Genomic DNA, 25,000 nt, shown 5'->3' on the forward strand with positions numbered 1-25,000 from the left:
CCTTCCACTATTTTGAATCAAAAAAAACTCCAAGTCAAACAGCCTTACAGAGGTCTTACCAGTTTGAAAAGATAACAATAAATCAAAATTCCTTCTTTGAAATAGTTTCATTTAGTTTAGTCAAGAACTCCATTCAATTTTCCTTTCAGTAAAGCACTAAGATTAAATTAGTGAAGCACTAAATTAAGAACAGGAAAACCTGGAAAAAACTCAACAAGTCAAACAGTATCTGTGGAGCATCAACATTTCAGGAAGATTGTCATTAGAAAAGTCTGCAACTTTTTTTGTCATATTCAATTGCTGGTATTAGTAGCTCAAAAAACAACTGTTTATATATAAATGCAATGTGACATCCACTTCGACTTGCAAGATTCTTATTTTAGACCCAACAGAGCTTCTTTGTTGTTAATTTTAATAAATTATGACACAGCATCCTAAGAATCAAAGCTGATTGTGTTGTGAATTCTTACCACACATTCTCCTCCAAGGAAATCAGGGATCACTTCTTTATCTATGTAATCAACCAGACCTCCAGGCCCCTGATAGTCATTGCCCGCATAAATGAGGAATTTTTTTCTTGTATTGTCATCAATGAAAGGACTGACCTGGAATCAAAAAGGGCAGTATATCACAATTTACAATGCATGATAATTTAAACATGAAACAATTCATGATTTATTTCTCAGATGCTGAAACACAACTTACCAAAGTCCAAAGTACCGGAAACACTCTAGGTGCTCTAAGGATCAATAATCGACCCAGTGTTTCCGGATAGTTAGCTTCAACAACTTCAATGATTCTCAACAGTGCCTTAACACCAGGTCGCCATAGATGTCTCATATTTAAGCCTTCTAAATCCACTAAGCATGTCCATGAGCTATTAAACAAAAATGAATAATTAAGATCAGAACAATTTGAGATACTGATGAAGTTAAAGATAATATATATTATATAATAGATATGCAGTATACAAAGATGAAATAGTTTCTTCAGATAATGTCCTTTCTAATTACTGTGTACGTTTTCTTTTATTCATTCATAGGATGAAAGCGTCGCTGGCTACACCAACATTTACTACCCACCCTTAATTGCCTTAAGAGCAGTTAAAAGTCAAACATATTTGTGTGGGTCTGGAGTCACATGTAGCCCAGACCAGGTAAGGATAGCAGTTCCCTTTCCTAAAGGACATTAGTGAACCAGACAGGTTCTTCTGACAATCAACAATGGTTTCATGATCATCATTAGACTGTTAATTCCATATTTTTATTAAATTTAAATTCCACCATCTGCCACGGTGGGATTTGAACCCAGCTGCCCAGAATGTTGCCTGGTCCCTGGATTGGTTTAGCGATAATACCACCAGTCTGTTGCCTCCCGTACTAATTGATAATGGCACTAAGATTTAACTTGTGATTACCTGATTGGTCTTCCAAACACATTGGTATTTTCCTCACATCGTCTTAATCCTTCTTCATTAATAGAAAGAACCTGATTCAGAGCAAAAGCATCAACGAAGTAAGTTTGTGTAACCCCATTTAAAGCTTCTGCTTATTTTCTAAATTACTGTTTTAATTGTAAATACCCTCATATAAGAGTTTCTTTTTAAGAAAAACTATTTCCTTTTGTAGCCATTCACACATTGAGCATCATTTAATTAGATCCTACCTGAAGGTAATTTCTCCTTTCCACCTTGGTCTTGTAATTCTTAATACCTTTGCCAAATAAAAGCCGAGTGAGTTTTGAAATTTTCTACTAACCTAGTCTCGCCAGTTTTTTGGGGGAAGGGAGCTGCAGATTTCCACTTTTTTGTGTGAGAAAATGTTTTCTGAAATAATCCCTGAAAGGTGTAGCTTTAATTTTAAGGTTATGTTCCCTTGTTCTAGACTGCCCCACCAGAGAAAATACTCCATTAACTCTTATGATTATCTTAAAATTAGATGCAGATCTGAATCTTCTATATTTAGCGAATAAAAAGTTTTGCAATCTGTTCTCATACTTTGATGCTTTTTGTGTTCATGTCATTCTGGTGAATCTGCACAGTACATTCTTCCAAAGTTAATATATCCACCTGTATGTATCTTGGAATGAATGCAGTCTTCTAAATGGGATCTAAACAGACCTCTGTACTGCTGTAATGTTACTTCCATCCTTCTGGCAGAAATTGATTTGAATACGGTCACCATAACGTTGATCTATACTTGTGCTCCTCAGCTATCATTACAAAGGCACAGTATCCTTGGTCTCTTCTGCTGAACTGTGGTTTTATTTAATAGAAAATCTGAGATCTGTCATCACTGGGGACAGGATTGTCCAGTGGCATTGATCATTAGTAATTCTACTTGTTGGATGAATTTGTCCTTTGGATTTAAACACTGCTGACTATTAATCACCTCAGATTGAAAAAGAAACAATATTGGCATAGGTAAGGATACATATCTGTCCCACAGTTCAGAACAATTGCAAGAAAGCTGTTTTCGTTCTGATTGTTTAGACAAGCCACTAGAGACTGTTGTTTAAGAAATCTGTCAATCTCTGGCTAGCCTTTTTTTAGAGACACAACCTCTGAGCTAAGGACAAGCTTTGATCCACTGTTTTGACAGTTGAACTGTCAAGAGTTACTGGCATCGACTCCCAAGTGTGTTATCCACAGGCAGCTATAGAAGTCCTGGCTCCAGCAACAGAAATGTAATAGATGCAGAAAATATTGAAAACTTTTGAAAATTCATGCATCATTTCTCTCTCAGTACCTGGTCTTCTATTTATTGTCCGTTTTCTACAACTTCATATAACTTTGACATTAAATATTTCCCCACCCAAGACACGTTTGGTCCTCTCTATCCTGCATGTATTTCAAAGCTTCAGAACCTTGACTGAATGTGCACTCTGGCCAACTATGTAGGTTTGATTATCCTACTTCTGTCCACAGGTGCTTTGGTGGCTACTTCAAACCTAAGACCTTGAATTATTTCTTCATTACATCTATCTCTTGCTCTCTAGAACTTAATTTAATAAATTAGTGGCCATTCAATTTTCTTTCCTGGCTCCCATGTTAACTGATAACTATTGTTAGCTCTCTCCTCAAATAAAATTGATCCTGAGCCCTCGGTCTTTGGAAAATGACATATCATTTCTCTTTATTTGCAAAATTCCTAAGCACGTTTTTGCTTCCCAAACATATACTGTTCCTTTATCTTCAACACAAACAACATTTCCTTTGTCACCAACTCCTCTTCTCCCTGGAAACCTTTGAGGCTGAACCACACTGCATGCAAAACTTGTGCCATATTTGTCACCAGTACAATGATCCAGATACTCATCAAGAAATTCTATTTCCACCTCCGTTATATCATGTGACTCTATCAGCTGAAGCAGGGTCTGTTTCTTTGTGATCTCTAGAACTGATTATTCCAATGCACTTCTGTCTGGCCTTTCATTCCACGAAATGCAAATCTGAGGTCTTTCAAAACTCTACCTCTTGTACCCTCACTTGTATCTTGCTCATTGTGCTTTCTGATCTATACTGGCTTCAGGTCAACCAAAATCTTGGAATAATAATTTCCACCTTCATTTTCAAATTCCTCCCTACTTTTATAACCTCCTCTAGCTCTACAATACGGTCTAATGTCTAGATTGAATTCTCTAACGCTGGCTTCATGTATTCCAAAATTCCATTCAGGCGGCTGAACAAAGAACAACACAGCACAGGAACCTTTGGACCTCCATGCCTGCGCCAACACATTTCGCCCTTCCATACTAAAACTGTCTTCACTTACAGGATCCATATCCCTCTCTTCCCTTTTTATTTACGTATTCATCCAGGTGCTTCTTTAATGCTGCTACTGTGCCTGCTTCCACCACCACCTCTGGCAGCGCATTCCAGGCACTCACCACCCTGTGTGTGAAAAACCTGCCTCGCACATCTAGAAATGGTGCTGTGTTTTCAGCTGCCTAGACCCTAAATTCAGTAATTCTCCAAGCTGTCTCCACCATTTTTCTCTTGTTTAAGACACCCCTTTAAGCCAATGGTTTTTACCAAACTTTTAATAATCTGATCTAATGCTTATGTAGTCCAGTATCAAATTTTGTCCATATACTCCTTTGTGTGTTTAATTAAAGGGATCATTTATATGTATGCCATGACTGCAGTACGTGCATCACTCCCGAGATAAAAGCCAACACTTTATTAGCCTTTTACAGGTTTCTCCATTTGGACTCCAGAACCTCACTGCTCCCACACAGTTCCAAGCACCCCATCATTTAGTAAAGAGTTTAATTGATCTTGTTCTGATCCACAGTGCATGACATCACAATTTCCCCACAATGAAGTCCACCTGCCAGTCTGTTCTCATTCTATCAATGCCACATGGCAAATTTCTGCTCCCATCTACAAAAGTTATAATGCTACATAGCTTGATATCTTTAGTGAAAACAGATATTGTATTCTCCAATCCTTCATCTAGTCCCATATACATTGTGAACAGGGGCACAAATACAAATCCTTGTGAGGCACCAATATCCCTGACAATTTGAGTGCATACCGATCATTTCAAAAAATTCAACCATGTATGTTAGACATTATTTAGCCTTTACGATACTAAGGTGGGTCGAGTTGTGGATAGTGCAGAGGGCTGTTCTAGGTTACAAAGGGACATTGATAGGATGCAGAGCTAGGCTGAGAAGTGGCACATGGAGTTTAACCCTGAAAAGTGTGAGGTGATTCATTTTGGCAGGACAAATTTGAAAGCAGAATACAGGGTTAAATATTCTTGGCGGTGTGGAGGAGCAGAGGCATCTTGGGGTTCATGTCCACAGTTCCCTGAAAGCTGCCACCCACGTGGATAGAGTTGTTAAGAAGGTGTATGGTGTGTTAGCTTTCATTAATAGAGGGATTGAGTTCAAGAGCTGTGAAGTTATGCTCCAGCTATACAAAAGCCTGGTTCGGCAACATCTGGAGTATTGTGTCCAGTTCTGGTCGCCTCGTTACAGAAAAGATGTGGAAGCGTTGAAAAAGGTGCAGAGGAGATTTACTAGGATATTGCCTGGAATGGAAGGAAGGTCTTACGAGGAAAGGTTGAGAGAACTAGGGCTTTTCTCTTTAGAATGACGAAGGATGAGAGGTGACTTGATAGAGGTGTACAAAATGATCAGAGGTATAGATAGAGTGGACAGCCAGAGACTTTTTCCTAGGGTGGAGGTAGCTATTACAAGGGGTCATAGTTTTAAAGTGAGTGGAGGTAGATATAGAGGAGATGTCTGAGGTAGGTTCTTTACTCAGAGAGAGGGTGGTAGGGGCGTGGAATGCATTGCCAGAGAGGGTAGTGGAGTCGGCCTCATTAGGGGCATTTAAGCGGTTATTAGATAGGCATATGGATGATAGTATAAGGTAGGGGTGGAGGTTAGATAGACCTTAGGTTTAGGGTAAAAGTTCGGCACAACGTCGTGGGCCGAAGGGCCTGTACTGTGCTGTACTGTTCCATGTTCTATGTTTACAAATTATTACTGGCTCCCTCTGATCAGCACTAATGGATTCCTTACAACTGATGCTGATTTTCTGGTATAACTCCCCTGCCCTGCATAATACTTGGATTCATAAATTTTATGCTATGTAGATTAATTTAAGCGCAAGTTTATTTGTTATTTTATGAAGAAAATTTCGTTAAACACAGAAAAAAATGCTTCTTTGTGCACAGAAAATGCCATCTTTGACATTCTTCAAAATGGCAGTTGGGGACAGAAATTAGTTAAACGTAGAATAATTGCCTCAATGAAATAGCATGGGGCATGGAGAAAGATAAAGAACTCAGGGTAAAACGTAAGGTCACAACTACATTTTGATTGATCATTACTTTCTGGCAGTCTAACCGCAATGTCTGGTAGACAATTTCCTATACTGCAGTTTGGCATCATAACTTCCATAATCATATCATCAAAAGCTGTCAACTGTTTATCCATAATTGGCAACAGAAAATCTAGTGATTCAGACCTATACACTTGGAAATAATCCAAAATATGGCTCTGTTCTAAACTGATTACATCTGTTAAGGTAATCAGGCTATAAGCCTAACAAGATTACTTCAACGGCTTATGTAACATGCTCTTTGAGAATACCAGAAACTTTGAGAAATTTCAGTCTGCTACAAAAGTTTTCAAGTATAATCTCAGGAAACTATAAATTGCATAATGAAACTCTACCAAAGTTGACAAATAAAACACTATATTAATAGTTGTGTGTTATATTTTCCAATTATTTTCAGTTTTATTTCATGGGAATAATGTCATAGAATTGTGGCAGTTAAAAATCTCTGGTGAGCATCTATCTTTCAGAAATTCAGTCAACACAATTCATGTTATCTGAAGTCAAACAAATGGCACAAATGAAGCCCAATCTAGAATACTGGGATAAAGTAATAAATGCACTACTGTGTTGCTAATAGGAAAGCATTGAAATCACTATGTACATCGCTTCATTTACAGTTTAAAAACTCATCACTCTGTTGCACAGAAGTCTGCATTTATTGCAGTCTTTCAATTAAGTGGATGAAATTTTAAATGAACTCTGCCAAGTTTGTCATTTCATTGGCAATACAGATAACGCTCTGGTATACTTAGCTTTTAGCAGAATTAGGGAAAGGAGAAAGCCTGCTGTGATCATATATGCATGAACATTCTGTAATGGCTTAAAGATCATTCACTCAACTAGGTGAAGTTTTCTAAACAGTCCATCATAACACTGCTGTGCCAAATAATATTTCATGTATTTACTGCTCCTACAACGAAAATACCAGAATAAAATTTGTAAAGATTGAATCCAGTTTGGATTTGTAGACAATTTGCACCTCTGCCATCCAAGTTTGACTCTAACCCTGAGTAAAGGAATAAAATCATCATTCCTCTCTGCTCTTCTATCAGATAGGAGTTTGATAATTCTCAATCCTCTTCACAATGGCAAATAACCAAAATGTGAAAACAATGTAATTCTACATGCTGTATAAAGTAGTCACTTTAAATATAGTAATAATTAGCTAGAAACTAGAAATGGTATTTTTATTGTAGAGTTTCACTAATTCAACAGAGAGAACACTAGAAATACACATTAAGTCAATTTAATCAAGAAAGTAAAATGATTAAAGTACACTTACGTGCCGCAGCAGTGCTTCCTCTCCAAGTGCTCTGACAAGCCCTTTGGTATCCATCTGCCCAAGTCTTAAGATATACAAGGGTCTCCCATCTGTAAGAACAAAACAACATTAAACTGTTTTGCCAGTCTCAACTATAATGTACAAAATACCAAATTAGAAATTAATCTCCCTGAAGAGGTTTAAGGATTCTAGTCCTAACAGTATCCAATTGAGACACTCAGCACTCATATTATAATGAAACTTTCAAGATCCTCCACAATTTTGATCTCTCAATCTCTAATCTCCTGCAACCCAAAACCTCCAAGATCTCTGCACTCTACTAATTTTTACTCTCTTGAGCATTCCCGATTTTAATTGCTCCATGGTGACCATGCCTTCAGCTGCCAACATTCTTCGAGAATTTTCTCCTTGAATTTCAGTGCCCGTCTATCCTATTTCCTTCTTTAAGCCATTCCTTTAAACCTCTCTCTTTGACCATCTGCTCTAATATCACCTATGTGGCTCAGTGACAATATTTTATAATGCTCAAGTTAGACCACTTTTTCCAATTTTCCAGCCAATGCTGGAAGTGAGCATTCCAAATCACTTCAAGTGGGAGAAGTGCTGAACACCCACCACTCGCATCCCCATTTAAATGTAGAGTATGACAAACATGCATTTCCAGCAGTGAGCTCAGCTTAGTCCCCATAACCTCAGTGGAAAATAGTCCACAATAACTCGAAATATCAACATAACCAGCTACGCTGTACTCCCTTTGACAGAAGAAACATGGAAGCTAAGTTAGACAAGCAGAAAGTTTAATGCCTAAACTTAGCCCAGAAAGGGACTAGTTCTTGCACAAGCATATGATGATTTCCTAAAAAACTGAAACAATTAACTTTGTATCAAAATATGCAAGTTACAGTCATTCCTCTGTATACATGAGGGTTCCATTTCTGAGAACCCCCTGTGAATGATGAAACTTGAGAGCGTGGAACCCATTGAAAATACAGGTTAAAAATCATGGATATACTAGTTTACCCGCGGATGATGAATTTTGTTGCTACTTACTTGTTGGTGCAGTTAGGTGAATTCGCAAGTCGTGAACTTGCGCATACAGAGGATATACTGAAACTAAATATTAACAAAGTACACGCACAAACCTCACTTTAGATTGTATTTCAATCATTAGAAAGCTTCAATAATGATTCAAGGCTGAAACTAGCCACTTAAAAGTAACACTTCAACACTGATTAAGAAACATAATGCTATCATTAAGTTTCTAGATGCTGAATATAGTCTAGTTCTGTTTAGGGAAATAAAATTTATAAAATACTATCACACTGTTGATGAAAGTATCACATTGTATATACAGTAAATCTGGCATACCTTTGTCGTGGTGATGCCATCCTCCGGTGTAATAATCATGCAGCACTTGAGGTGGTGTCCAAGTTTCCAAGAGGTAGTCTACTTTGTGTTGTTTGCGCCACGTCAAAGACTGGCACAGAAGCTCCCTTGCTTTATCCATATTGAAGTCACGTGCTCTTAAGAACCGTAGGATGTGCTCATCTTTGGGGATCTGTCAACATGATAACTAAATTTACTCAAATGAAAGAAGGAAGCAATTTTTTGATTGTCTGAATGTAATCAACACCTCCCTTATCGATGTTTCCTTGATCAGACTTTTATCCAAGTACCACAGCTCCATAACCAAATCTCACAGTTAAAATCGTAGTCTCCTGACTGCATTATAAATATTGAATTTCATAAAATACAATTAATAAAATTTTAAAATGGTTCCAAATGCAACATGATTAGTAAAAGTCACATTTATCAGTGCAAGTAAAATAATGAATTGTCACATTGCATTATTCACAAAACAAAAATTTAAAAAAAAAGGCATGATACAGGGCAAAGAGACAGTGACACCATTGAGCAGGTGAGAAGTCAAGGGGAGCCACTGCTACTTCACATTCAACACATATTGTTCTGTAAAACATTCCTCAATGGGACCTCCTTATATTGCGCCACCCACTCCATTCTTCTCACCTTTTGAATTTTTGACTTATTCAGATTGTTTTGGATTTTTCTCCTGCATTTACAGGTGGAAATTTTGGTAAAATAATTGAAGTTTTTCATACGGAAGCTGGGAAATATCATAATCGTGACAGATTGTGCTAATGAGATCATAAAAAGCATCCAGTAGCATTCAGCACTCTGGCATTTCAACTCATTATACACAAAGAACTTTGATCCAAGGTCCAGTTCAAAGAACCAAGCTCTACGAATGTAAACTAAATCTCCCTGAAAGGGACAAGCTTGTGTATAAAAAAAATTATTATAATTATTGGAAGGAGAAAAAGCACTTGTGTTTTTATAATACTTTCTCTGTTTCAAGTATTTCCACAAGGATCCTATTGTTGGTTACTTTTGAGAAGTAGTCACGTTTTCTGATAAGCTCAGTTCAGGATAAACAAAAATCAGTTATCAAGCTGTGTGCATTATCAATATTTGACAAGAAAACCTGGTTACATTTACTCTCTCTTTAAAACTTAAATTAGTAATCAAATAAATTTCCTATAAAATTTCAAAAATCTACCATTTTGATATATAAAACCCAAGTTTCTATTTTATTATGTTATCTGCACAGAATATTGTCATGTTTATCCTAACACAAAAACAACTAAAACATTTGACCTACTGTGCACTGAAAAGATAAAGTTCCCTGATAACAAACAGAATTACAGAAAGGTTACACCACAGGAGGATAATATTCAGCTAGTCACATCTGCACTGGCTCTCCAGAGAAGCATTAAGTCTAATTACATTTCCCTGCCTTTTTGCCATAGCCTTGCACATTCTTTCTCAAATAATAATCCACCTCCCTCATGAATACCTTGATTGAATCTGCTTCCTCCACACCAGACAATGCATGTCAGATCCTAACTACTTGATACATGAAAAGACTTTTTTTGCATGTCGCCATTGCTTCTTTCACCAATTATCTTGATCTTCCATACTGTCTTTCTTAATCTTCCCACCAATGGAAGCTTTGCCTATCTAAATGGTCATGATTCCCTTGTGATTTTAAATTTCTATCAAATTTCTCTCAACTTTCCCTGACCAAGGAAGAGTCCCAACTTCCCCAACATGGAACACAAGTTCCTCAACCGAGGAATGATTCGCATGGGTCATTTCTGCACTTCTAATCCCTTCGCTGTGTTCAGCCATGACCTGTTGGTAGTTCACCCGAGTCAGAAGACAGTGGTTTCAAGTCTCACACAAGGATTTGAGCACAAGGATCAAAGCTCATACTTCAGTGTGGTGCTGAGGGTGTGCTGCATTCTCAGACGTGTTTGTTTTTCAAATGGAACATTAAATCAAAGTTCAGTCTGGCTACTTAGATAGAAGTAAAAGATTCCGTGGCACTATTTTGAAGGGAAAGTAGGAGTTATCTCTAGTGCCTTGGCCAATATCTATCAAGTAATGAACAAACTGAGGTAAAGTAATTTGTGCCCTTGCTATTTCAGCAGATCATTAAATCTACTATATTCTTACCTTGCCTTTATGTGCTTCCTGAAGCCGCGTTCGAAGTCGAATGAGACAGCTTTCCTGCAGTGGTGTTAAGTCACCCAAATAACGCTCGATATAATCAGCATCTAGTTTATCTATAAGAACAATAAAAGTGTGAAATGATACATCCATTTATTATTTTCATTCGCCTGGAAGTCCATTACACAGTTAACTACCAAAAATCTATTTCAGATTGATAGAAAGACAATGTTACTTTCTGAATACTTTACAACAGCTTTTTTATATCCAGGCTAACAAGAACATCTACTTCAAGGGCATTACAAAAAAATGCATATTTCTCAACTTAGCTTTAAATTTTCATAGAAAAAGGAACCTTTTTTCCCCCAAGAACCCAAATGCAATAAAATTAGATTAAAACATAGTTTCAGACTGTGCGACAATTCCATAAACATCAATAAATAAAGGTACAATTTTACAGTTAAAACACTGAGATCCTAAATTATTCACCTTCAGGTGTTCCTGAGACAGAATCAGGTGAATTATTGGAACCGGCAATCAAGTCTTTGTTAACGTGTTCTTCCTTTACAACTGCATCACCTCGGCCAGGTATGGCCACAGCTGGAGAGGAGGTCAATTTCTGCACAGAAACCGTCTTTTCGACATTAGTATTTACTGTTGGTGTCCACCGTGGTACGTAAGTTATTCCTTCTTCCTCTAGCTGTTTTAGGTAGTATTCAATTATTTCTTTCCCCTTTAAAAACAACAAAAATATAATTCATAGCAGTTGAAATATTAAAATATCACATACAACAGTTAAACATTTTTGCATTGTGGAATCTAAGTCAGTTTGAGTAGAACTTAGCGAATCTGCAATAATAGAAGGTATATGAAGACCGTATCATCAGTTATTGATACCAATATTTTTCTCCACTATTTCATTGATGTAAGTATAATTAGAGATTCGGTCCTTTGAGAAGGCCTTTCTGGATAAGTATTTCAGAGACAGAACCATTTTGAAATCTTAAAAACCGAAGGGCTCCTATTTCTTAGGGTTCTTTGTATGTCATACATCCAGATCATGGCTGATCTTCTGCCTAAACTTCCTCTTCCCAATATCCTTAAATTTCTTTAGTATAACAACATCTATAAGCATCTGTCTTGAATATACTCAATGAATGAATACACACATTTTGTGGTTCCGGGTATTCCAAAGATTCACAACTCTGAGGAAATGATTGTCTCATCTCCATCGTAACTAGTCAACGCCTCACTCTGACACCGTAATCCCGTGTGCTAGATTCTATGCACTTTGTCAAGCCCCTCATCTCAAAAAGCAGTTGAGTACAAACCTTCTCTGCATTTCCCATCGCTGACCTTCCCATCTAACCATACATCAGCAGCGAACCTGGATACATTACATTCCATGTCTTTATTTAAATCATTGATATAGATTACAAACACTGAAATCTAAGTATTGATCCTTGTTGAATCCTACTTGTTGAGGCCAACCTGAGAATGTACCATTTATTCAAACTCCTGTTTTCTGTTCTCAATCAATACTAATACATTACGCTTAATCCCACAATACCTAATTTTGTGTTAATCTCTTTTGAAAATCTGAATACACAAGTCACTGGCTCCTTCTTATTCAACCTACTAGTTACAGCAAAAAAATCTGTCAGCAGTTTTGTCAAAGGTGATCTTGATGTCTATGGCTATCATAATGGTCAAAGTTGTATTTTGTTTTCCTGTCCTTTAAGACAGCTTACCAATTGATTAATACATGATCGTAAAGAAAAATCATTCACAGGAACATGTCAGTCACTTGACAATACAATTCTCGAAAATCTCTCAGTAGGAGCTATGAGCCAAGAATATCAGCAGCAGGCTATTCTTTCCACCTTTTTGTGGCAATTCAAGGAGCTCTGGTGACACAAGTTGCTACAGGTGAGCAGGGTAATTGTGAAAAGGGGATTACCAATATGCATTTTAAAGTGACTGCAACAGAACAGTCTCACATTTCCGAAATATGGTTCTGACATAGAACACCAAATTTAAAATCAAATTAGAATAAGGATTGCCAACAGCAATTATAAATCATCAACTGTACATGAGCCATGCACTAAAGCTTATTTTTTAAATTAAATCAACAGTATTTGCAATCATCACATTAGTAGAATATATATATAAATTCTATTAGTTTTTCAAAGTTAACAAAGTTAAAGATCGATTACACCCACAGAACTCATCAAATACTAAATGAGGTGAAGATAGATTCCATAGATGTCTCAGCAAACACTCCAAGACATTAGTGACCTTGTGGATTGTGAAATCTCATTCAAATCTCATTTATAAGGAATAGCAATTCCTCGCTGTTTGAATGAGTAATTGATCAGGGATACGTTCTGGGCCATACAATGGGCCTCATATCACTGAAGGGTGGTGGTGGCGGGTTGCTTTTAAGACTCAGTGCTGTGACCAGCGGTGTACCCAAGGATCGGTGCTGGTCCATTGCTTTTTGTCAGCTATTTATACAATTTGGACATAAACATAGGAGGTATGATTACTAAGTTTGTAGATGACACTAAAATTGGAGATGTAGTGGACAGTGAAGAAGGTTAACTCAGAGTACAATGTAATCATGATCAGATGGGCCAATGGGCCAAGAAATGGCAGATGGAGTTTAATTTAGACAAATGTGAGGTGCTGCATTTTGTAAAGAAAAATCAGGGCAGGACTTATACACTTAACAGCAAGTTCCGGGGGGAGCGTTGCTGAACAAAGAGACCTTGGAGTGCAGGTTCATAGTTCCTTAAATATGGAGTCACATGTAGATAGGATAGCGAAGGCGGCGTTTGGTACGCTTGCCTTTATTGGTCAGTACATTGAGTTTAGTAGTTGGGAGGTCATGTTACGGCTTTATATGGCATTGATTTTGGAGAATTGTGTTCAATTCTGGTCTCCCTCCTAGATAGAGGATGTTGTGAAACTAGAAAGGGTCGAGAAAAGAGTTATACGGATGTTGCTAGGGTTAGAGGGTTTGAGCTACAGGGTTTTCCTTGGAATATCGGAGGCTTGTTAGAGGTTTACAAGTCATGAGGGGCATGGTCTATTCTCTGGAATGGGTGATCCAAAACTAGAGGACACAGGTTTAAGTTGAGAGGGGAATGATATAAAAGGGACCTAAGGGGCATTTTTATCACACAGAGGCTGGTGCGTGTATGGTATGAGCTGCTGGAGGAAGTGGTGGACGCGGGTATGATTACAAATTTAAAAGGCATCTAGATATGTATACGAATAGGAAGCGTTTAGATGGATATGAGCCAAATGCTGGCAAATGGGACGAGATTTATGTAGGATATCTGCTCAGCATGGACAAGTTGGATGGAAAGGTCTGTTTCCACGCTGTATATCTCTATGACTTTGACTCTAATACACAGACATTTCACTGAACCTTATTGAAAATTACCATAAAGCTAAATAATCTTTATACAATAAACAGCCTTGCTTTTAGGTATTTTCTTCTCGACTAGGTACCTCCTGCATTGTGAATATTGACACAGTACTTCTAGTCAACGCAAACATCACTACAGCCAGAAAGACAAAGGAGAATCTGTCTGAAGGATCTACTTGAAATACCAAAATACCATTTATTAACATACCTTTTTGATGCTGCTGGCATACTGTTTCATTGCTATTTTTTCAACAGTGCTTTCAAATCCAAAAAACGACTTGATATCAAGACTTGCTGACTGCTCAAAGCAGGTCCAATCTTCATTTTCTTGGTGAACCTGACAATGAGCACATAAAATAAGACACATCAGGAACAACTTGGAATTTTAACAGTTCTTTTCATCTCAAAATATAGAAGGTCCACAAGAGACAGTGCAATGTTGACGTAATTCTGGGTAACGAAGCCAGACTGGTGTTTGATGTGGCTGTGGGACAGCATGTTAGTGATGATGACGTATATTTTAAGCTTGTTGTGAAAAATGAAGAGGATGGCCTACAAAAAGAGCTTTGGCTTGGTGGAAGGCAGATTTTATTAAAATAAGGCAGGATCTAGCCAATTTAGACTGGGAATGGCTACTTCTGGTAAATCAACAGCAAAACAATGGTGGGGGACATTCAAAATGAAAATGGTGACAGGCCAGGGCCCACATGTTCTCTTTAGGGTGCCAAGTATGAGCAACATGTCCACAGAAAAATAGATATCTAGGAATATTCAGGACTGGCTAAGGAGGAAAATTAGCCAAGTAAAGAAATGTGCAGGGGAGTGAACTTAAAAAAAGCAACTAAGAGAGCAAAGAGGAGGCATGAAAAAAATTGGTGGCCATGATTAGGGAGAATCCTAAGATATGCCATAAGTATATCAAGGGGGAGAGCATAACCAGGAAAAGAGTAGGGCCGATTAGAGACCAATTTGTGTATGGAGCTGGGGAACACTGGTAGGATGTTAAACAAATACTTTGGAGGAGGAGGAGGAAGGTACAGAACTCTGGAAGAGGAACTGTGAGGTTCTTGAACAATTTTATCGTATAGAGTAAGGAGGTATTGGAGGTTTTGGTCAGCTTTTAAGTGGACAAACCCTTGGGTCCAGATGAGCTCTATCCAAGGTTGTTGAAAGAGATCAAGGAGAAACTTTACAGAGGCTCTGACCCAATTTTTTAGTACTTTTCTGGCACACGGGAAATAACAGAGGACTGGAGGGCAGCTAGCCTGGTTCAACTTTTCAAAAAGGGTGTCCCTGAGATAAACCAGGGAAGTACAGACCAGTGAGTTTCATCTCAGTGGTACGAAAACTATTTAAAAAACTCTTAAGAATTAATCCCCACTTGGACAGGCAAGGTTTGATTAGAGATAGTCAGCATGGCTTTTGTCAGGAAGAAGATCAAGCCTGGCAAATTTGATTGAACTTTCCAAGGCAGTGACCAGAAATATAGATGACGGTAGTGCAGTTTACATGGATTCCAGCAGAGCCTTTGACGAGGCCCCACACGGGAGACTGATAAAGAAGGCAAAAGCATATGGGATCTACGGTAATTTGACAAGTTGGATCCAAAACTGGCTTAGTGAAGGAGACAGAAGTGGGAGTAGAAGCTGATGTCCAGTGGCAATGCCAAAGACATCATGGAAAACTTTTTTTCCACCCAGAGGATAACTGGAATGCAGTGCCTGGGAGGATAGTTCTGAGGCAAGAAACTCATAACCTAGGTCCCCTAGTATTCATAATCTATATAAAGAATATGGATAATGCTGCGGTGGTGGTGGAAAGGTGAGGGAGATAAGTAAGTTTGTGGGTGACACAAACATTGGCCATGTGGTTGGCAGTTAGGAAGAAAGTCTTTGGTTACAAGAGGAAATAGACAGATCAGTCAGATGAGCAGATCAGTGGAGGATGGAATTTCAACCTGATAAGCACAAGATGTAGTACTTTGGAAGAAATAACAGAACAAGGAAGTACTCAATAAATGGCAGGATACTAGGAAGCTCACAGGAACACAGGCATCTTGAGGTGCTTGTCCAGACATCCTTGAAGCTGGCAGGACAGGTTAATAGGGTAGTTAAAGAAAGTATATCAGTCACCTGTCCTTATCAATTGTGGCATAGGTTATAACAGCAGGGAGGGTATGTTGGAGTTTTACAGGACTTTGGATATGCCACAACTGGAGTACTGTGTGCAGTTCTGGTCACCATGCTATCAGAAGGATGTGATTGCACTGGAGCAGGAATAGAGGAGATTCACCAGGATGTTGCCTACGATACAGCAGGTTAGCCATGAAGACAGGCTGGATAAGATCAGTTTGTTTTCTTTAGGAGCAGGGAAGGTTGATACAGGACTTGACTGAGGTGTATAACATTATAAAGGCATGGGTTTCATGGATAGAAAGCAGTAATTCCCTTAGTTAAAGGTCAATAACAATGAAAGCCAGGTAGTTTAAGTGGTGATTTGAAGAAAACATTTTTTTCCACCCAGAGGAAATCTGGAATGCACTGCCTGGGAGGATAGCCCTGAGGCAGGTAACTCATAACCTTTAATAAGTATTTGTATGCGGACTTGAATACTCAAGGTCATGTGTCAAGTGCTGGAAAGTAAAACTTGAGTTGATTTAGAGTTTTCTTTATGTTGGTGCAGATTCGATGGACCAAAGGGTGTTTCGTACAGTAGAATATTATGATTCAGCAATAAGACAAATGTTAAGCTTTGACATTGTTAAAATCAATCCGTATAAAAGTGTTTACTTTAGAGATGTGTGCATTAATATCACAATACAAACATTTCCTCGTTATATATCTGTGATGTTAATACTATTTCAATCTCAGCCTGAAATTAAAAGTTAAAACTGTCTGGAGGAACTAGGTTTCATTTCTCTGGGGCCATCAGCAGCCAAAGAGTTAAATATAGTTCAAAATTTTCACAATTTCACTACCTTTGCAGCACTATACGTTAAAGAAGCATGCAAAATATAACTTAATTATAAAGGAGATTAAAATTTAATATTAAAGGTTAGGGTATTCAAAAAGCCTAATTTGTATATTTACTGTGCTATGAGTCATCATAGGCGAAATCAGTGAAAGGATTAAAATTTGCAAGATGCTCTTCATTCCTTTTCCATATTTCAAATGCATACATTTTCACCTTTCTACCCTTATAGTCTGTTGGTTTCCTTAGCCACAGTGTAAACTGTGTTGTAACGGGGACAACAGTATCTGGCTGTATTCTTACATTTGCTGCGCACTTTGGAATAGATACTGGATGAGCAGCCACAGCACTGGTGCAGAGAATTTGTTCGTGATTTATACATTATGCATTCAGTATTGTAGGTGAAAGTGCTCTGCAAGACTTATAAAGCATGAACATATTTGCTACAGAGCATGAAGGTAACTATAATTTGAACCTGAACACCAACAGCCAGCCTGAACCTCAAGGATAATGGAACTGATAGATCTATACACAAATTGACAAAGTATATAACAGCACTTTTACATGTACTCATGCTATGAAATTTTAGCTCTCCTCCTCAATTCTTCAATTACGCTCTAGTTTCCCTCATTTCAAGAGATAAAGTTTCCGGGAGCCCAGATTTTGGTTACATTAATTACATTCAAAATTTTTGCAACTGATAACATACCGTGTAACAGCAGAATTCATTGATGACCACTCTATTAGCAAATGTTTCATTGTGGGCTTCTATCTTCAATGTCCTTTCCTGCTTATTCAAGGAGTTCTTCTGAATGAAGTAGATGTAATCAACACCTGCAATCTGGATAACATCAAACAGCTTTGTCATATACATCTGTATAATTGTTAAATATAATTACAATATCAAATATCTCATGGTGATGGCAATCAATATTTCATAAATCACAGAGCTTATGAACAAAACTAACTTGGATAACTACATTTGCAATGAAAGCAGTTGTGCATGTTATTTATTTACTCCTCCAGAGATTTCAAACATACAAATAAAACATCAATAATCCTCAAAGCAATCAAGGTCAAGAATAGCTGCAGAAAATGTTAAAAACACTACCAGCAAGCACCAATCTGTAAATATGACTGACTGAGTGGAAATGTTATAAAAAAAACAATGCTACAGCTTTCGTGTAGTACAAGTTTAACGCAACATTTCTCACTAGTAATCATGTAAACTTCAGTTGTTAGAACAAATCCAATATTTAATGACAGAATATCACTTTCAAGTTCTGATAAAGTCAAAATAGATCATGGAATTTAACAACGAATGGATCAATCCAACAGATACACAGAAATTGTCAAAGTTACAAAAACAGTTTATTTGATCCAAACAGAATACTTCAGCATTTACTGTCTATACAGGTTTAATCTCTTTTACCTTTGAATTATTTTCATTATTCCTCGACAGGCTGCCCTATCTAACCTTGGATGTTGACATGGTTGAGGCAGCATTTATTAATTCAAAATGAAGTCTACAGCCTGAGATCACTCTGGGCAAAGAAACAGTCCCATCCAAATCTTTTGCATTTTTTACTGGCACTTTGTCTTGAACCCTCAAATGCTGAAAACAGATGATTGCTTTTCCTCTGCCCTACCCTTTTCTAAATTTTGTATATTTATTTACCCATAGGTCTCCTCTTCAAAGTCTCTGAAATAACCTATCGCAAGATAACATTGATTTCTGAATGAGAAAGTCTATGATAGTCCTTTTCTCCCAACAGCAATGGATGAATGTTCCCTGTACAAAGAAGAGGGAACAGTATAACATATCCAGGACATATCAATTAATTGGAGAATGGCTCAAGCATTCCACATGTCTGAAGCAACTGGACAACTTACTGCTCTACAATGCCTACCCAAGGCACTTGATTTTGGTTAGCTCAAAACTGTAACACTACTTTCTGCCAGCAGATGGTGATGCTTTCAAATAACAATTTGTGCCAACCCTTTGTCAGCTAACACTGATTCTGCTCGAGAAAGGAGGTTTAGAAAAAAAATGGTTTTGCTTAATTAATAACAAAAGTTGGAGAAAATTAGAAGCATTGTAATGCATCAAATAAGAATAAGAGTGGTATAATGTCCACAGCAGCAATATCTTTGTAATTTAGTGCAAGTAAAAAAAATTACAAAAATATTCTGTAGGGCATCAAAAATGAATAAGCTAGGTTACAGATCATAGTTCAACATTTTAAGATACCTTTTTAATGTAGATTTCTCTACATAATAACTTCTCTTTCCAGAATTACTTATTGAACATTTCTTATTTGCACATTTACATTCTTGAACTTATTCAATTGATTGTTTTAGCCATACCTTTTTCAGTAATCTTGGGGCATCTACATCCAGTTTGCACCGCCTTTCTAAAATGTGAATAGCTCCATCCTCACTCTTGTATTCGCTGGTAATGTCACTTCCAACAAACATCGGGATTAACGGGCATGTTGGGAATCGCCTTTCATAAGCCTAGAGACAAGGTAATTATATAAAATTATACATATTGAAATATTTATATTACACAAGTTCCCTGCAAGCTTGAGCAAGTACATCTGCAAGGAACATGAATTCTTCCTATCCTTCAGCAGGGAACTAAAATAAGTAACATTCTTGCAAACTCAAAGAAACTGGATTGAAATATGGAATGTAGCCACGTTTAGAATTCAAGCACTTGTAAATTACCTAGTCATTATGTGCTGATTTACATTATCTTACACTCTTCTTGGTGATGTCTCGCATAACGGCCAAGGCTTAAAGTCCCATTAAAAGGTAAATAATAACTCAAATGTTACAAATTAATATATACATTTTTTTTCTAGCTGAAAAGAAAGGGAATGGCTGCATTAGTGGTTCACTGAGACTATGGTAAACGCCAGTAATTAAACAGAATAATTGAATGATACTGCACAGAAACCAGGCCAGTTGATCCATCATGCCTGGGCTTGGTCTTTTGTATAACCATCCAATTATTCCCCCATCCCTGCTCAGGCACGTTAATCCCATTTTTTTAAAAAGTATTTGTCCGATTCCTTCTGAATATTAAAATCAATCAATCAATCAATCAGTTACCGCAATCCTTTCAGGCAGCACATTCTAGATCACAATAACTTGATGTATAAATGAATGTTCTCATGTCACCTGCATTTTTATTGGGATCTCTGTAAATTTTGGCCTTGTTACTGGTCTCTTAGCAGATCTTCTTTGCCTTATATGCAACTTTGAGTTATAAATTCTATATGCTATTTTAACAGCCTATTCAACTTGTTCTGCCACTTTTGAGATTTGTCTATATACAATTTCCAAAGTCATCTTTGTACTTGATTTAAAATTATAAAATGGTGTCTTTTATTGGTCTGCAAGTCTCAGAACAGCACTATGCTGTGAAATGTCTATTTGGAAATCAGAGAATTCCACTCACCCCATAATTATTATCACTGTTTCACATAACCTGACAGGTCATGGACCATACTATCAGTTCTCTGTAACATATAAGTTCTGATCTCATCAGACATTCTTTCGAAATATTCATAAATTGAATTATTTTACTAAATGAATAATTTGGATAAAAGCAAAATACTGTGGACGCTGAAAATTTGAAGCAAACAGAGAAAGCTGGAGAAACTCAACACTTTTGGCTGCATCTGTGATAGTTTTAAGTCTGGTATGACTTCAGAAACTTTAGAACAACTTGGATGTCTCCATTAGATCTTCTGTTAGACTGAAAGAAAGGCTTGAGCATAATTTCGCCAGGATCTTGATGTCACAGTTAAACAGAGGTCCCAATCCATCCTGTAGCATTGTCTCATCAAGTTTATAAACTGCAAATTTAAAAAATGGCTATAGATGCCAGACTATCATCATATAGGTGCACCAATAGGGAGGCTACAGCCACATGTGTAACCAGGTCCGTCTGAGTGCTCACCTCCATTTAAATTTTTTCAGTTACCTGGTAAGATTTCAGTTGAAGTTTCAGAATCATTAGTCTAAACCTCTGGATTATCAATCTAGTAATGTTACAGCTATGCTACCATACCCAAAATATATTTGAATCTGTAACAACAAAATCTCTTTTGCTACAGAATTTTTACCATAGATTCAGTTGCAAATAAAGTACTCACATATTCATTGTTTATTACACAGAACATCAAGGGTTAATGACAGCTCTCCTCGTTTCCTCAAAAGTACAAAGTTTTTGAGGCAGTGTCAATACATCACTTTTACTTCTAACATTAAAATGCTCTTCATTCACCATTTTGGAAGAGTAAACACAAGTCATTGTGAAAGACATTAATTGTGGATAGCTCTTAACATTAAAAGTTGGGAACATTTCCTACAATGGCAAATCAAGAAAGCGTTACAAATACCATACCCATGGCTCAAAATTAATGTCACAACGGAGTCCCCCAGAGAAGAACAATAATTTTTGGAGCCAGGGTCCAGGCCATGACCCATATAATAACTTATAACGCAACCAATTGTATTCAAAACTTTATGAAATGTGTTTTAATACGACTGTGATTCATGGCATCACCAGTGGCTTTTGACAATCTCCAGCCAAAGCTGAAATTAAATATCTTCATTCACACAGTTGTCACATGAAGACAAGTCAAGAGCAATTACTTTACTATTGCAAGATGCATTTTGAAAATTTAAGGAACAAAGCTCCTCGTGGTTTATTAAAAAAAAGTTTAAACTATTTCCATAATCCCAAAGCCAGATATACTGTTAGATATCTGTTATATTTATATTTGTTATATTCAGAAACTGATGCTAATCATACTAGGTATTCATAAACCCAGTGAGGAACCCTCTGAGAGGAGAGACAACTTCAAAAATTAATTTGGGGAAGGTGATGTACGTGTTACATCATCTTGTGTAAAGATTATGTATTGATGCATTAAAGATAACCTATCATTACTTCAATTAGAAGTGCTACAATGTTCAATAACTATCAGAAATGTTTCTTCCTGATTACAATAACTGTATTATACATACACATATTAAAATGCAGTGGGGGTATAAAAGGTAAAGATAAAGTCTTAGAGATCACAGAAATGCTGTCTCATTAGAGACAGACATATGGTGGGTGTTTTAACCCGAGGGCCACCACATCTCAGGCGAAGGGAGAGGTTGAGGAGAGTACTTCATGCTAACCTCAGCGATGTGGGAATTCATTTAACTCGGTTGGCTGGACGGCTGATTTGCGATGCAGTGTGACGCCAACAGTGTAGGGGCAATTCCTTCGCCAGCTGGAGGTTAACATAAAAGACTCTCCTGAACCTCGGTCCTCTCTTGAAACGTGGTGACCCTCAGGTTAAACTACTACCAATCATCTCTCTCTCGGACAGCAACCCTATGGTTGAGGTAATGCAGAGGCTACTATCTCAGAAACAATAAAAATAAAGCTTTTGGTGTAAGTGCATTGCACAAATTCACCAAAACTCTAATGTAATTATGTCAGAATCTCAGAACAGCTTCTGTATGTAAGCTGGAGTTCTGAGACCTGACTCTTTGTACAAACTGGAGAATCAGCACGGTCCACACTCATAAAAGAGGATTATTTGGGTACAAAACTAGATGATCAAAAGCACTACGCTGTGTCCCAATGTGAATGACCGGGTACAGGTGAAGAACAAAACTGTGAAAGACATTACAGTATTTAAATTAGATACCAGAATTCACATAAACCCTGTCTGACATGCATTCTGATGCTAATGGCAGAATTTCCACAGGCGAAGATCATGAGAAAACTTGACTCTGCATTAGTTGGCATGATTGTTGTTGACTGTAGTAGTAAATCTTTGCTCTGCATGCTTTTGAGCAGTTGGGGGTTTAGGAATTCCTGGAGAATCTTTGACATTGGCAGATCCCTCCTGTTATTACTTTATACAAGCACTGAAAGTTAAGGCAAATTAACTTGATATGACTGCAATACACCAGATATTTATTTCGTTTTAAAAGTGAGGTTCAATATGGGGTACAATTTCACAGATGAACAGATCTCGTGATAAGGCACAATTATTGACAGATCTTGGAAGTCACTCTCCATTACTCATGGATTTCCAGTAATTTTGAAGGGTATTCTATACTTATTGACACCTGTCTACACAAAATTCTTTGCAAACATTGTAGGCATAAGGCTGTGATGTGTAAAATGTAGATTTCAGTTATCAGCTTATTTAACTAAAATCATTGGTGAAACCTGTCAGAATACTTTTGTCCAATTACATTAATTGCAAATTAACAACCTACATTAAAGATCTAAAAGGCATAATTTAATTGAAGCACTGTACTCTCACCAATGTCCCTTTTCTAGTAATTAAAGTTTTCCTGAATTAGATTATTCAATATAACCTCAATAAACCCCAATAAACGCTGGAATAATGCCATTTTGAATAATGGCTTTCATTTAGCTCATTCTGGTCCCACTGACTGACATCTATCAATACTGCATCACTTCTGAAATGATCCATCAACACTCCATCAAACAATGAATTCAAAAATCAACAATGAAAAGTACTTTTGTTCAACTGTTACAAAGAAATGAGCCTCAAAATTAATTTTTCATAAAACTACTATACTGTCAGCAAAAAATGTCTGCCTCAGTAAGGCTTCTTACTCAGACAGGTGTACAGATTACTCAGACAGGTGTACAAATGTTTAATCATTCTGTTACTGTTGCACCAACAGCATGAAGAAAGCCAATGCAGCCTTTTAAAAATTATCCTAACTTTACAGTCATACATATTTTCTACATCCATAGAAATGGGTTCCTGTAGAATTAGTCCAAATAATGGTAATTCTGAACTCAGCACTGCAATTTAAATATTTTATTAGGATCGCATTACCCATGGTCAGGAGCAGGGGCAATAATTGCTTTCATTAGGAGTTTTCAAACAACTGAGAGGATTCATTAAAAATCTGGTCATTTTAAATCCATTTTTAGTATGAGTTGGCCTCCAACATGATGTTTTACCTGATGCGGCAATGCTCAAGTTATCTCCTGTAACATATGCATCTGGTTATGGATAGCATGATATTGAAAAATCCAAAAGACATTCACTACAACCATTATGTACATGCCTTACATGCTTTAGCTTAATAGCCCATACATCTCATGTCTATTATGTTATACCATTCTCCAGTAGTGTTACGTTTCAAGTGATCCAAGGCAAGACGGAGTCCAAGAACTTTACATCCTCAGTCACGTGCTACGATACAGTGATGATACCATGAGATGTCTCTTAAAGGGATATTGACCAGGAGACATAAAACAAAAAGTTTCCATAATGTTGACTAAATAGCAAATATCCTGGAATGCTACATATTAGAAACATAGAAACTAGGAGGAGTATGCCATTCAGCCTTTTGAGCATGCTCCGCCATCCAATATAATCATGGCTGATCCTCTATCTGAATTATATATTCCGATGCCCTCAATATCTTAAAAAAACTTTCCTGAATATGTTCAATAACTTGACTTTCATTGCGTTTTGTGATAGAAAATTTCACAGATTCATTACTCTTTATAGAAAGAATATTTCTTCATCTCAGTCCTAAATGATGTAACCTGTATCCTGAGACTATAACCCCTGGTTCTAGGCCCCTCAACCTGGAAAAACATCCTCCCTGTGTCTAGTCTGTCCAGCCCTGTTAGAATTTTATACATTTCAATTAGATCCCCTTTCATCCTTCTGAACTCTAGTGAACACAAGTCCAGTCGAACAAAATCTTTTCTCACAGGACAATCCTACAATCCCTGATATCAGCCTTGTGAATGTCTGCTGCACACCCTCCACAGCAAGTAGATAGTAGGAACTGCCAATGCTGGAGAATCTGAGATAACAAGGTGTAGAGCTGGATGAACACAGCAGGC

At 37.3% G+C, this 25,000-nt stretch overlaps 1 protein-coding gene across 1 annotated transcript; it reads right to left on the reverse strand.

Moving 5' to 3' along the window:
- Nucleotides 1-419: 419 nt before the first annotated feature.
- LOC109937955 (SEC14-like protein 1) lies at nucleotides 420-19,587 on the reverse strand. The gene is made up of 10 exons (XM_048593327.1): nucleotides 19,444-19,587; nucleotides 17,786-17,917; nucleotides 14,315-14,443; nucleotides 11,160-11,403; nucleotides 10,677-10,786; nucleotides 8,508-8,697; nucleotides 7,140-7,228; nucleotides 1,418-1,488; nucleotides 706-877; nucleotides 420-605 (listed from the first exon to the last, which is right to left on the reverse strand). Exons 1-10 carry the CDS (start codon nucleotides 19,552-19,554, stop codon nucleotides 435-437), a joined length of 1,419 nt encoding a protein of 472 aa, XP_048449284.1. The 5' UTR covers nucleotides 19,555-19,587; the 3' UTR covers nucleotides 420-434.
- Nucleotides 19,588-25,000: the final 5,413 nt, after the last annotated feature.

The sequence above is a fragment of the Rhincodon typus genome, unplaced genomic scaffold (genome assembly GCF_021869965.1).
Source record: "Rhincodon typus isolate 14 unplaced genomic scaffold, sRhiTyp1.1 hic_rhity00002672, whole genome shotgun sequence".
NCBI classification, from domain to species: Eukaryota; Metazoa; Chordata; class Chondrichthyes; order Orectolobiformes; family Rhincodontidae; genus Rhincodon; species Rhincodon typus.